The sequence below is a fragment of the Rhinoraja longicauda genome, chromosome 5 (genome assembly GCF_053455715.1).
Source record: "Rhinoraja longicauda isolate Sanriku21f chromosome 5, sRhiLon1.1, whole genome shotgun sequence".
Taxonomy (NCBI): Eukaryota; Metazoa; Chordata; class Chondrichthyes; order Rajiformes; family Arhynchobatidae; genus Rhinoraja; species Rhinoraja longicauda.
In genome coordinates, this window is record NC_135957.1 from 39,833,032 (window position 1) to 39,847,126 (window position 14,095).

The 14,095-nt window shown below is 41.9% G+C and overlaps 1 protein-coding gene across 3 annotated transcripts in view; it reads left to right on the top strand.

Annotated features, from left to right (window-relative positions):
* The window catches only part of ldah (lipid droplet associated hydrolase), a 229,875-nt gene that overhangs the window by 198,581 nt on the left and 17,199 nt on the right, over positions 1–14,095 (top strand). For all 3 annotated transcript variants that reach the window (XM_078399331.1, XM_078399330.1, XM_078399332.1), the window contains one exon: positions 7,146–7,228. In XM_078399331.1, the coding sequence (XP_078255457.1) occupies positions 7,146–7,228 (83 nt within the window). The remainder of the gene's footprint in view (positions 1–7,145; positions 7,229–14,095) is intronic.

Genomic DNA, 14,095 nt, shown 5'->3' on the forward strand with positions numbered 1-14,095 from the left:
AACCATCTTTACTGCTGTGACCGTTAAGGAAGCTTGTTTACTTCCTGCGATAGCTGCCAAGACGTTAGTCTTCCCGGAGAGAGAGAGAGAGGATATGTTAGGGATACAGGGCATCTTCGATGGGCAGGACGCATGTGGAGCCTTCTACAGAAAGTTAGGTTAACCAGAAACGAGTGTGGCAATTATTTCTTCTCCAGCAGACACGAGGTTGATGTGTAGGAAAATAACTGCAGATGCTGGTATAAATCGAAGGTATTTATTCACAAAATGCTGGAGTAACTCAGCAGGTCGGGCAGCATCTCAGGAGAGAAGGAATGGGTGGCGTTTCGGGTCGAGACCCTTCTTCAGACTGATGTCAGGGGGGCGGGACAAAGGAAGGATATAGGTGGAGACAGGAAGATAGAGGGAGATCTGGGAAGGGGGAGGGGAAGAGAGGAACAGAGGAACTATCTAAAGTTGGAGAAGTCAATGTTCATACCGCTGGGCGGTTCCTCCAATTTCCGGTGGGCCTCACTATGGCACTGGAGTAAGCCCATGACAGAAAGGTCAGACTGGGAGTGGGAGGGGGAGTTGAAGTGCTCAGCCACCAGGAGATCAGGTTGGTTAAGGCGGACTGAGCGAAGGTGTTGAGCGAAACGATCGCCGAGCCTGCGTTTGGTTTCGTTGATGTAAAGAAGTTGACATCTGGAGCAGCGGATACAATAGATGAGGTTGGAGGAGGTGCAGGTGAACCTCTGTCTCACCTGGAAAGACTGTTTGGGTCCTTGGATGGAGTTGAGGGGGGAGGTAAAGGGACAAGTGTTGCATCTCCTGCGGAACGCAGAAAGGGGAGGGGATGGGAAGATGTGGTCAGTAGTGGGGTCCCGTTGGAGGTGACGCAAATTTTGGAGAATGATTTCTTGGATACGCTGGCTGATGGGGTGGAAGATGAGAACGAGGGGGATTCTGTCCTTGTTACGAATGGGGGGAGGGGGAGCAAGAGCGGAGCTGCGGGATATAGAAGAGGCCCTAGTGAGAGCCTCATCTATAATGGAAGAGGGGAAGCCCCGTTTCCTGATGAATGAGGACATCTCTGATACCCTAATGTGAAACACCTCATCCCGGGCGCAGATGCGGCGTAGACGGAGGAATTGGGAGTAAGGGATAGACTTTTTGCTGGAGACAGGGTTGGAAGAAGTGTAGTCCAGATAGCTGTGCGAGTCAGTGGGTTTATAGTAGATGTCAGTCACTAGTCTGTCTCCTGTGATGGAGATGGTGAGGTCCAGAAATGGAGGGAGATGTCGGAGATAGTCCAAGTATATTTAAGAGCAGGATGGAAATTGGTAGTGAAGTGTATGAAGTCAGTGAGTTCTGCATGGGTACAAGAGGTAGCACCAATGCAGTCGTCGATGTAGCGGAGGTAGAGTTCGGGGATGGGGCCAGTGTACGTCCGGAACAGGGATTGTTCGACGTACCTGACAAAGAGGCAGGCGTAGCTAGGGCCCATGCGAGTGCCCATAGCTACGCCTCTGGTTTGGAGGAAGTGGGAGGAGTCAAAGGAGAAGTTGTTACGGGTAAGAACCAGCTCTGCTAGGCGGAGGAGAGTGTTAATACAAGGGGATTGGCTGGTTCTACGGTCAAGGAAGAAACGGAGGGCTTCAAGACCATCAAGACCATCCTTGTGGGGGATGGAAGTGTAGAGTGACCGGACATCCATGGTAAAGATGAGGGAGTGGGGGCCTGGAAACCGGAAGTTATCGAGGAGACGAAGAGCATGTGAGGTGTCTTGGACATAGGTGGAGAGGGATTTGACCAGGGGGGATAGGATGGAGTTGATGTAGGTGGACGGTGGGACATGAACAGGCAGAAACAATGGGTCTGTCGGGACAGTTCTGTTTATGGATTTTAGGTAGGAGGTAAAATCGGGTCGTGCGAGGCTGGGGAATGATAAGTTTGAAGGCATTAGAGGGTAGAATAGTGAGGTCCGTGATAGTGTTGATGATTAAGGTCTGGTGTTCGTCGGTGGGGTCATGGTCCAAGGATAAGTAGTAGGAGGTGTCTGAGAGTTGTCGTCTGGCCTCGGTCCGGTAGAGGTCAGCACGCCAGACTACCACAGCACCTCCCTTGTCAGCGGGTTTGATGACTAAGTCAGGGTTGTTGCAGTGTGAGTGGAGGGCTGCACGTTCAGGAGGGGAGAGGTTAGAGTGAGTCAGGGGAGTGGAGAATTTGAGGTGGTTAATGTCACGCCGGCAGTTGGAGATGAAAAATTCTAGTGAGGGTAGTTGGCCAACCAGATGGGTCCAAGAGGAGGGGGTCCGCTGGAGATGGGAGAAGGGGTCATCACTGGGGGGTGAGGACTCCTTCCCGTGGAAAAAGGCTCAGAGGCGGAAGAAGAGCTCCACATCATGGCGGACCCGGAACTTGTTGATGTGAGGGCGGAGGGGAACAAATGTGAGGCCTCTGCTGAGGACAGACCGTTCAGTGTCGAGGTTGATGTGATAGGTGACATGTGCCATGTGCTGGCAAGAAGAGCATTTTGATTTTTGAGGTTACACCTCATTAAATTAAATAGTCAAGATGCCAGCGGTAATCTCGACTTAAAGGCAGATCCTCAGTTAGGAGAGGAAGAAATCTGTGAGTCATTTCTGCTTGAAAGCAGTGTGCAGTGCAGTGAAATGAAGATACTCTTTTTAAAACTGGAGAGCAACTGATCGAATGATGCGCAACATGTACAGTAAAGGCTTCCCAATTTTCCTTTACACCCTTGCAAAAAAAGGGAACAGCAAGAAGAAAAACTTCTTTCCCTTCTTTGGATAATGAGTTTCATGCTGAATTATCCACCAGGAATGGGAAGTGGTGACTCTGCAAGTCAATGAGGCAATTTTGATTGAATGCCAAAATCATTCAATGTGCAAAAATAAATTAAATATTTAGACTTGGTGAGATTTCTCTCACATTTTGCTGCGTCCATTACATTCACTTGCTATCCAGTTTAGTTAACCCCAAATGCAAGGAGCTTTTATTTGTCCTGCTCCCTCCACTGACTCCAGTTACAACAGTTGTTTCACAAGATCCATAAACATACACTCAACATGGCAACCTGCACGACTATTCATCACGTATTTAGTTGAGTAACTAGTTTAATTTAGTCGAGTTGGGTCCATGCCAAATATCCATCACCCATTCATATTAGATCCACATTGTCCCACTTTCTCATCTATTCCCTGCATATCGGGGACAATTTTAAAGAAGTCAATGAACCTATAAACATAATTTTTTTACACGATCTCTTGGAATCAAGGATGATTTTGTTCTGCTGATGAGGCCGATGCGACTCCTGCAAATTCTATTGCCTGTGGGAAGAAGGTTATTGAGGGGATTGGAGATGGATGATTTGGGAGACAATGTGCTCACTCCACCATTTTAAGCTGGGCTTTGACCTGCTACTACCAAAGGGAATCAACATTTCAGCAAACTGCTGAACTTCCTGAGTCTTTCCAACTGTCATCGGTTTTCTATGGGACCTCAGCCTGAGGGAGCCTTCTGACCTGCTTAATTTCTTTCCCTGGCACCATGAAACATCCAGTGCAATTCAATCCAATTCAAGAATGTTGTGCATCTCCACTTAATTAGCTCCTGGATCTCATGCCCATTACATGTCATTGGTAAACTACACAGCAACAACTTCCCAAGACTTCTTTGGTAGAATTTCCCAAATCTAGAAAGACAAGCGCAGTAGGTACATTGAAATATCATCACCGCCTAGTTCACCTCCAAGGCACGCAATATGTTCCCTGAATAAACATTGTTATTTCTTCTTTGCCACTGGATAATAATCTGATAACTGTCTATTTATGGTGTCCTGAGACTGCCTTCAATGTGTATTCTCTAGCGGTTTAGGAAAAAGGTCTTGTATTACCATCTTAAGGATGACCTGAGGTGAACAATAACTTCTGGCTTAACTCACAACACCCAGGAATGAACAAGTAGAAAATGCAGTGCTAATTTCTGCACACCTAAAATAGTCCACTCTCAAATTGTGAATGCTGATTGAATTAATAAGCTAGAATGACCTGCCAAAGACAAGAACCCTCCACTTTAAAAAGATGTGCATATTCTTCACTTCACAATTCCTAACCAATCTCATCCTATCAGATCAGGTGCAGGTCTACACTTTTCACTGTTAAATTCCTCATGCTGTCAATTGTGGTTTGATATAGACCTCCATCAATTAATTAATGCTGCATATCAGAATGAGTTAAATCATGCCAATGGTAGGGAAATACCACATGACTGACACAGTATTGCGAGACAATTTAATTTCTTAAAGAGAGCCATTCTTGAATATGTTTTCACTCATGCAAATAGACCACAAATTCAAACCACATAAATTTGAACTTCCAAGAAGGGAGGATAATCCCTGAATGCAATGTGAAACTGAACCAAAAGCTGTTGCTGATGTTCTTTTTCTATTATTTCTCCATTTGTTTTTATTCAGTATAGTCTTATGTATGTAATGAGGCTACAGTATTTGGATTGCCATCATTGTTCCCAGATGTGTGTAGTGGGCAAGAGGATAATGTGGAAATTCCAAACAAGAATATGCAGAACATTACCAGTAAATACTGCTTACAATTCTTGAATATTTTTTCTTAATTAAATAAGCCTTATGTAAATGAAACAAATTACCCAGATTGTTTCAGACAATCTGTACTGATTCCTGCTCTGGTACATCCTTCTGATTTAACTACAATAAGTAAAATAATGAGAAGATTTGAGCTGTCAAGTATTCTGAAGTATTGCTACAATCCATCGTGCACAATATATATATATTTTTTTCAAAATGATAAGCAAAATTAGTACTGTTATTAGTTGGGCAATGATAAATTGAGTTCTCATGGCCAAAGAGGCAAGAGCATATTGTAGCCTTAAAGAGCCAGTAGATTTTTGGTTCCTTTTGTTTTATATTTGCATGATATAAGTAAATTAAATGTTGTATCTTTAAACATACTGATCATGTATGATCAAGCCTAAAGCACTTGGCTTGGGGTCTGAACATTCTGTTTTACATGTTTAGTCTGTGTTTGTTCACAAGCACTGATCCAACATGGTCTATGCAGTGCATGCAACACAATACCGTCATTCAGAGCTCAAAAACAGATTCTGCTACTAATGAAATGTTTCTGCTGTGGAACAGAAGCTAAGTGGTGTTTCAATAGTGTGACACCCGCTGCTCAAACATCATTAATGGATTCCATTAAAACAAAAATATATAAATCATCAAACTCTTGCAGGAGAAAATTACTATGTTGCTTACTTCAAAATCAAGTGCAGGAATGGGTGCAGTTGGCAGTACCATATGTTCAAGGCATGCCGTTGTTTAATGCTTGCCCTATTTTTCTTACTTTTCTTTTCTGCAGATAGTTTCTGCTGAGTTCCAAACTGCAACTTTGAGGTTAACTTTATGTACTCCATAGCATACATCTCGCATTTAAGTTTGTTAATTGACATGGGACTAATATTTTTTAATGATTTTTCATACTCTGATCAATAATGTAAAACAAATGTTCCACAGAGGAAGTTTTTTATTGGCAAAATGCCATTTTATAAAACACTGTAGGGAAGCAAAATCTTTAAGAGCATACTTATGGTCAGACTAACACAACACAGATTCACGACAGAGGGACAATCCCCCATACTGTAAACCGCCTATCTTTCTTACTCAGAATTGAAATATATTGCAACATGTTACCTTTAAAAAAATTCTGTTGGGTTTTTATTATAGCTACAGGTGATGCTTGCATTCTAAGTTTGAACTACATGAGTGTCTTTAATAGCAGAGAGTTTATCTTAAAATATTAAACCAACCAGACAAATTTATCATGAGTATGGAGTTTAAAATGTTAGATTTTTTAAATGGGCAAAAGAGGTGTATAACCAGCCTCATGCTAGGCAGCAAGTTGTAAATGTACCTCAGAATGTCTCAGAAATCTTGAAAGCTGGAACAAAATAGCCTGTTTATGTCTGAGCATATTTGGTATACACTAATATACTGAAATCTTATCATATATAAATGAATTCAAATTATATGTATTAAATGCATGTTACTTCTAGAAGTAAGTAATGGGTACATTTATTAAAAGATAAAATTACAATTACTTCCACACAAACTCAAAGCCTAGTTTTGATTCATGTTACCTGGTATATCGGACAATCTAAACTAAAAACAGCAACTCAAGTGCTACAGTGTAATTTGTGCTAAGTATGCCAGGGAAATCTATCATTTTACGAGTCTCTGCATAAAGAAGTTTCTCTCTCTTTCTATTCTAAAGCATATTAGCCCAGATTTCCTGCCAAGTGCAAACAAGACCACGGGTTCCATGCATGCTCAGTTAAACGCAGAAGTCCCAAACTTCCACACAGATTTGGGGTGCCAAAATTTTCAATCAATTCACTATCTTGTATTTATCCTGCATCCACACCAGAGAATCACCAATGTGGACAAGAAAGGAGAAAGTATGACTATCTTTTAATTATTTGGGTTTTATTCATTGTGTTTATTTATAACTGTTTCAAATGTTCCTTGGATTTTTATATATTATTTACCTCAATATTCATAGCTCTGAAGTATCTCTCTAAATGTCAAACATTTAAAATCCATAAAAAGCTTACACTACCAGCAATTGTAGACATGGAGCTTTCTCCGTGTGCCTTTGAAAGTCCAGCTGCTACTATGAGTCTGGAGGGTCTCAATTGGTTTGGGGCAGCAAGTTAGACCCTCCACGGGGTAGTTATGAGACTGGGATAACTACGAGCGATAATTCCAGGCAGCAGCTGCAGGCAACGGGCCTGTATCAGCAAGACCTGACCCAGACTCTTTCTAGGTTACAGAAAGCTGGAAGCTGGTATGATCTAGCTGAATGCTTCTTTCATTTATCTGAACATTTCTATAGTATTATCCTAAAATCTCTCTTCCAATGGGGCAGTAAAGCCCCAGCATGGGAGATATCTGATGTGCATTTTAATAAAGACTGTGTTCTTTGTGTCTATGCTAACATTTAGAATAAAATAGTTTTGGCATTGTTTTTTGATAAAGGACTTCATATGAAGTGTTCTGTTTAATATCGTAATAACAAACTCAACTGAGAATTCTGGTTCCTCTGCAGCTAATGCCATGTATATGGGAAGCCAGGAAATGGTGCAGGTTGTGCAAAGGGACGATTCCACCATAAAACAGTTTTTGGATAAGGTACTGTAGTTTCAAACTTGTAATTAAAATATTGAAGGCTTATCTTTTGAAATTATTACTTCAGACCCTGGTTCGATCTGGACCTCGTGCCTGTCTGTAAGGACATTCTCCTTGTGACTGTGTGGGCTTCCTCCGGGTGCTCCCGTTTCCTCCCATAACCCAAAGATGTGTGGGTTTATAGGTTAATTGGTCTCTGTAAATTTAGAGAGTGGATGTGAAAGTGGGATAACATTGACTAACCCTAGTCTTTAGGGAGTGGATGCGAAAGTGGGATAACATTGAACCAGTGTAAACAGGTCAGCAGGGAGTCCGTGAGCCGAAGGGCCTGATTCTATGCTGTATCTTTCAATCAATTAATTCAAATACAAGAGATTAAAAACATTGTTCCAAATGGATGATCTCATATATATATATATGTGGTCAGAATATAGGCTGAATACTTTTTTTAACATCTGAGGCTATTCATAAAGCTGTATGTTATAAATCATTTTGATGATAAACATGTCCTTAATTACATCTCTGAAATCATTTAATGGGAGGTTTGAACATTACTGGAAAGAATGCATATCTTCTGCAATATCAAATCAAAATACAAACATTATTAGCTTACTAGGCACAAGAAATGTAGAAAATAAAGTAAGATTAATGGGTCACAGATTTTTATCATATTTCAACTAAACAAAATTGCCGGTCCAGTTTGAAATATTTTGAAAACATAAAACCATATTCCCTTCGGACAAACGGTGGTCCCCCAATATCAATTGAATGTAGATTGTGTTTAATGCAGATTATGGACAGCTGGTGATGGTGAAAGAAAGGTTCTTTCAAACTTTCTTTCAAAAGTCTTTCAATCTTTCTTCAAAGATTATAGACAATCATAAGTTTTGCCTAACTTTTAGCCTTTAGTCATATCTTCTTAGTGAATCTCTATTTGATGTTAGTTTTGTTCACCAAACTAAGCAATTTATTACTGCCATTAAATATCATCGGCAAGTACTCCCAGGTCTAGTATGACACAACCGAATGCAGCATAAAGCTTTGACACTGTACTCTTTTATTGGACCCTCTATGCCTGACTCCTTTCCACTTTAAGTGAGAAACCTCTGGCTTTGTTCCACAAAGGAACTTTCAGATTTCAAACCTCTCGTCACAATCAACAAACTGCCTGTCAACACTGGCAGCTTGCCAGTATTATTGGACTGGGGCCTGATCACAATAATAGATTGGTTTTCCAGTCACCACTTTGGGGAAGTGGAGCAAATGTTTCTTTCATCACCCGTCCAATACTAAAATCTAACACAAGTTCCTTTGCAAACAGTTAGCTTGCTGGAACTGTCCTGAAAAGTTTCAGATGAGTAATTAAGTGAATCTTCAGATTTTAAGTTAACCTCTTCAATAAATTTGAATTTGTTAATGTGTTCCAATTATTGTATTGCTAAACTTGGAACATTTATCCTCAGAGTTAATGGAGATTCCTAGAATTGACTGCTGTCAAGGATTTACATTGTAAGTTAATGTTGCAGGGGCAATCTTTTTCCTATGTTTGATCACACTTAGAATAAGTTACAACCTAAAACCTTCTTGAATTTTTGTTTTAAAATCTAAAAGCTGTCCACTGGTGCTGATTAATTATCATGTCACATCGATTAACTTTCTGTATTCAATGATGGCAGACCTATTGGTGAATTAAAAGCAAAGCTTTTCACCATTGTTGGCATTAAGACAAGTCAATCAACTCTAAGATCGTTATGTTCCTCGTAATTAAACAACACTAGAAAAATGTGAAAACTACAAGAGAGTTTAATTGTCATATGTATCAATAACGGAGCAACAAAAGTCTTCCTTGCAACAGCGTAACGGGCCTGTGAACACTATACACACAGATAATTAAATATATATTTTTTAAATCAATAAATTAATAACCATAATACTTGTGCAAAAAAAACAAAGTCTGAAAAACCTCCCAATAAATGCAATGCTCCACGTTTAGTAGACATTATCCAGGATAAGATGCAATGAAAAATCATTGAAATTTGAGCAAATTTAACCATTCGGTTGATTATGACAATGCCAAGCCAGGTCCTTTGTCAGTGGAAAGGATTATACCATTCTCATCACGTTTCTTCACTCTGTCCTTGTATGTTGCAATTAATAATTGGGCTCCAGTTTGATGCATGTTCTACTTGGCCAGTCATGAAAGGACAACACACACTCATAATCCTCCTTTCGATGTGTGCAGTTAAAATATAGCCGGGTACTATGAAGGGTATGGTATTCTGTATTTGCCATTATTTGTCGACAAAACATGCCAGATGACACGAGGGCTTGTACACCCAGATGTTAGTGAATTAATATCAAACAACTTGCCTTCGAAACTCAATTTTACAATTGAGCAGTCACATTCCTTCAGGATTTTATTAGTGTTGGAGCTATAATGTTAATAATCCTACCAAGTACTGGCTTGTATACACTGGAATTTAGAAGGATGAGGGGGGATCTTATTGAAACATATAAGATAATTAGGGGATTGGACACATTAGAGGCAGATAACATGTTCCCAATGTTGGGGGAGTCCAGAACAAGGGGCCACAGTTTAAGAATAAGGGGTAGGCCATTTAGAACGGAGATGAGGAAGAACTTTTTCAGTCAGAGGGTGGTGAAGGTGTGGAATTCTCTGCCTCAGAAGGCAGTGGAGGCCAGTTCGTTGGATGCTTTCAAGAGAGAGCTGGATAGAGCTCTTAAGGATAGCGGAGTGAGGGGGTATGGGGAGAAGGCAGGAACGGGGTACTGATTGAGAGTGATCAGCCATGATCGCATTGAATGGCGGTGCTGGCTCGAAGGGCTGAATGGCCTACTCCTGCACCTATTGTCTATTGTCTATTGTCTACATCGATTGCTGCCCACATGCCAGTGAAAATTTAATGATATGAAAGTGTGAAATATTCTTTTGGGCAGTTCAGTAACATTAGCAACCAAGATTTAGTGTATTGGATGAATAGTTAAACTGAAACTTAAAATATGAAATTTTGTCCAATGTGTAACTTAAACAGGTATTAAATTGAAGATCAATTTTCCTGTTTCTGTATGTTGATTATTAACATGCTAGTAACATGTTTTGCAATATTTAATGTGCAATATTAAATACTATTTAAAAGTAAGTATTCAGTTACCTACTTTTCATTCTTCCAGAGTGTATGCAGAAATTGTTAATTAAATTTGATTTTAAAAACGTTGCTTACTGTAAACATATTTTGGATGATCCAAAACTGTTGTCAGCATTCACCATACTTACTCCCTTTCATTTTTGTGCATATATGTAACATTATTGGTCATGGCTGTCTATTCCACCTGGTACTGTCTACAGGGAGTCAGCACCATCTGTGATCAGCTAAAAGTACAAGGCTCTTCAACCAAGCAGACTGAGGAATCCTTTCAGACTGCATGGATCGGTTGGAGTAATAGCTGGACTCATTGAGGAGCATACAGGGGGAAGAAAGTATCATTAATAGGAGTTTCATAAACGTGGTCACAGTCAAATGAGTAGATGACTGCCAATAGAACCAGGCAGGTGGAGCAGGAGTTCGCTGTGGCTACTCCTTTCTCTATCAAGAACACCATTTTGGATACTTTTGGGTGGAGGGGCAGGATGGCCTCTCGAGGGTAAGCAGTAGTAGCAAATCAGTATCACCACAACTGGTTCTGTTGTGCAGCAAGGAAGGACAAGGACAAGACAAGCAGTAGTGTTAGGGAAGTGAATAGTTAGGGAGAGATAGACTGCATCTTTGGCTGTAAGCATGACTCAAAGAAGGTGTGTTGCGGCCTTAGTGCCAGAGTCAAAAGTTACTGAGTGGGTGTGGAACATTCTGAAAGGGGAGGGTGAGCAGCCGGAAGTTGTGGTCCATGTTGTTGCTAATGACATACGTAAGGAGAGGGATGAGATCATAAAAAAGGAATTTAGGCTGTTAGGTAGAAAGTTAAGCAACAGGGCCTCTAATAGTAATCTCAGGTTTATTCTCTGCCCCAAGGTAGTGAACTTAGAAATAGTAAAATAGAACAGCTAAATACATGGCCGAGAACTATATTCTGTACACTGTATCTTCTCCTCTATTGTACCTCAGTTTGACGATGGCATATATGTATTGCTTTATCTGATCCGATTGGATCAGGCTTTTCAATGGACTTCGGTACGCATGACAATGATGAACCTAATCGTAAAGGAGGGTGCAAGGGCAGAGCTTCAGAAATTTGGATAACTGGAGATAGACAAAAAGTAACTCAGCAGGACTGGCAGCATCTCTGGAGAGAAGGAATGGGTGACCCTTCTCAGACTGGTTAGGGATAAGGGATACGGGAGATATATGGTGATGTGGAGAGATAAAGAACAATGAATAAAAGATATGCAAAAACATAACAATGATGGCAGAAATGGTGGTGGCAGAAATTTCAGAGGATTATGTGTGTTGTATGCGACGGCTGATGGGGTGGAAGGTAAGGACTAGGGGGATTCTATCTCTGTTGAGGCTAGGGGGAGGGGAAGCAAGGGCGGAGCTGAGGAGTACCGAGGAGACACGAGTGAGGGCCTCATCTATGATGGGAGAGGGGAACCCCTGTTCCCTAAAGAATAAGGACATCTCGGATGTTCTAGCATGGAATACCTCATCTTAGGCGCAAATGCGGCGTAGACGGAGTAATTGGTAGTAGGGGATAGAGTCTTTGCAAGAAGCAGGGTGGGAAGAAGTCTTCTTTCATATCCATCATCTATGTTTCAAATGTTCGGCCAGGCTCTTGCACAGTGGACAGCCTTCTCGTTTGCCACTGCTAGATCTTCCAGGCAGCATTGTTCACCAAGAAGTGGGCATCTTAGTAGGTGTGGCATGGATTGTACAGATGTTCCACATTCACATTCTGTGTCTGCCGCATCTCCATAGCCCCATTTGCTCATATTGGTCTTGCATCGGCCCATCCCTGTACGAAGCCTATTGATGGACTTCCAGGTCTTCCAGAGGAAGTGGGAGGAGTCAAAGGAGAAATTGTTGAGGGTGAGGACCAGCTCCGCTAGGTGGGGTAGAGTGGTACTAGAGGGAAATTGGATGGTGCTGAGTTCGAGGAAGAAATCAATGGCTTTGAGGCCTTCCTGGTGGGTGATGGAGGTGTAGAGTGGCTGAACGTGCATAGTAAAGATGAAAACTGGAATCTCTTTTAAAGCAGGTGTAATGTTACAAGAAAAACAGGTTGCACATGAACTGCAGCTGGACCAATATCCTGCCAGGGAAAATTGCCAACGCCATTCAGGGTGGTTTAAACCTGTGACACAGTATGTTGGGACAGTATCATAAGGTGGGAGAGAGAAAACGGGTAATTATAGACCAGTTAGTCTGACATCAGTGGTGGGGAAAATGCTGGAGTCAATTATAAAAGACGAAATTGCTGAGCATTTGGATAGCAGTAACGGGATCGTTCCGAGTCAGCATGGATTTACGAAGGGGAAATCATGCTTGACAAATCTACTGGAATTTTTTGAGGATGTAACTAGGAAAATTGACAAGGGAGAGTCAGTGGATGTGGTGTACCTCGACTTTCAGAAAGCCTTCGACAAGGTCCCACATAGGAGATTAGTGGGCAAAATTAGGGCACATGGTATTGGGGGTAGGGTACTGACATGGATAGAAAATTGGTTAACAGACAGAAAGCAAAGAGTGGGGATAAATGGGTCCCTTTCGGAATGGCAGGCAGTGACCAGGGGGGTACCGCAAGGTTCGGTGCTGGGACCCCAGCTATTTACGATATACATTAATGACTTGGACGAAGGGATTAAAAGTACCATTAGCAAATTTGCAGATGATACTAAGTTGGGGGGTAGTGTGAATTGTGAGGAAGATGCAATAAGGCTGCAGGGTGACCTGGACAGGTTGTGTGAGTGGGCGGATACATGGCAGATGCAGTTTAATGTAGATAAGTGTGAGGTTATTCACTTTGGAAGTAAGAATAGAAAGGCAGATTATTATCTGAATGGTGTCAAGTTAGGAGGAGGGGGAGTTCAACGAGATCTGGGTGTCCTAGTGCATCAGTCAATGAAAGGAAGCATGCAGGTTCAGCAGGCAGTGAAGAAAGCCAATGGAATGTTGGCCTTCGTAACAAGAGGAGTTGAGTATAGGAGCAAAGAGGTCCTTCTACAGTTGTACCGGGCCCTGGTGAGACCGCACCTGGAGTACTGTGTGCAGTTTTGGTCTCCAAATTTGAGGAAGGATATTCTTGCTATGGAGGGCGTGCAGCGTAGGTTCACTAGATTAATTCCCGGAATGGCGGGACTGTCGTATGTTGAAAGGCTGGAGCGATTGGGCTTGTATACACTGGAATTTAGAAGGATGAGGGGGGATCTTATTGAAACATATAAGATAATTAGGGGATTGGACACATTAGAGGCAGATAACATGTTCCCAATGTTGGGGGAGTCCAGAACAAGGGGCCACAGTTTGAGAATAAGGGGTAGGCCATTTAGAACGGAGATGAGGAAGAACTTTTTCAGTCAGAGGGTGGTGAAGGTGTGGAATTCTCTGCCTCAGAAGGCAGTGGAGGCCAGTTCGTTGGATGCTTTCAAGAGAGAGCTGGATAGAGCTCTTAAGGATAGCGGAGTGAGGGGGTATGGGGAGAAGGCAGGAACGGGGTACTGATTGATAGTGATCAGCCATGATCGCATTGAATGGCGGTGCTGGCTCGAAGGGCTGAATGGCCTACTCCTGCACCTATTGTCTATTGTCTATTGTCTATTGTCATAAGTGATAGGAGCAGCATTAGGCCATTTGGCCCATCAAGTCTACTCCGCCATTCAATCATGGCTGACCTATCTCTCCCTTCTAACCCTATTCT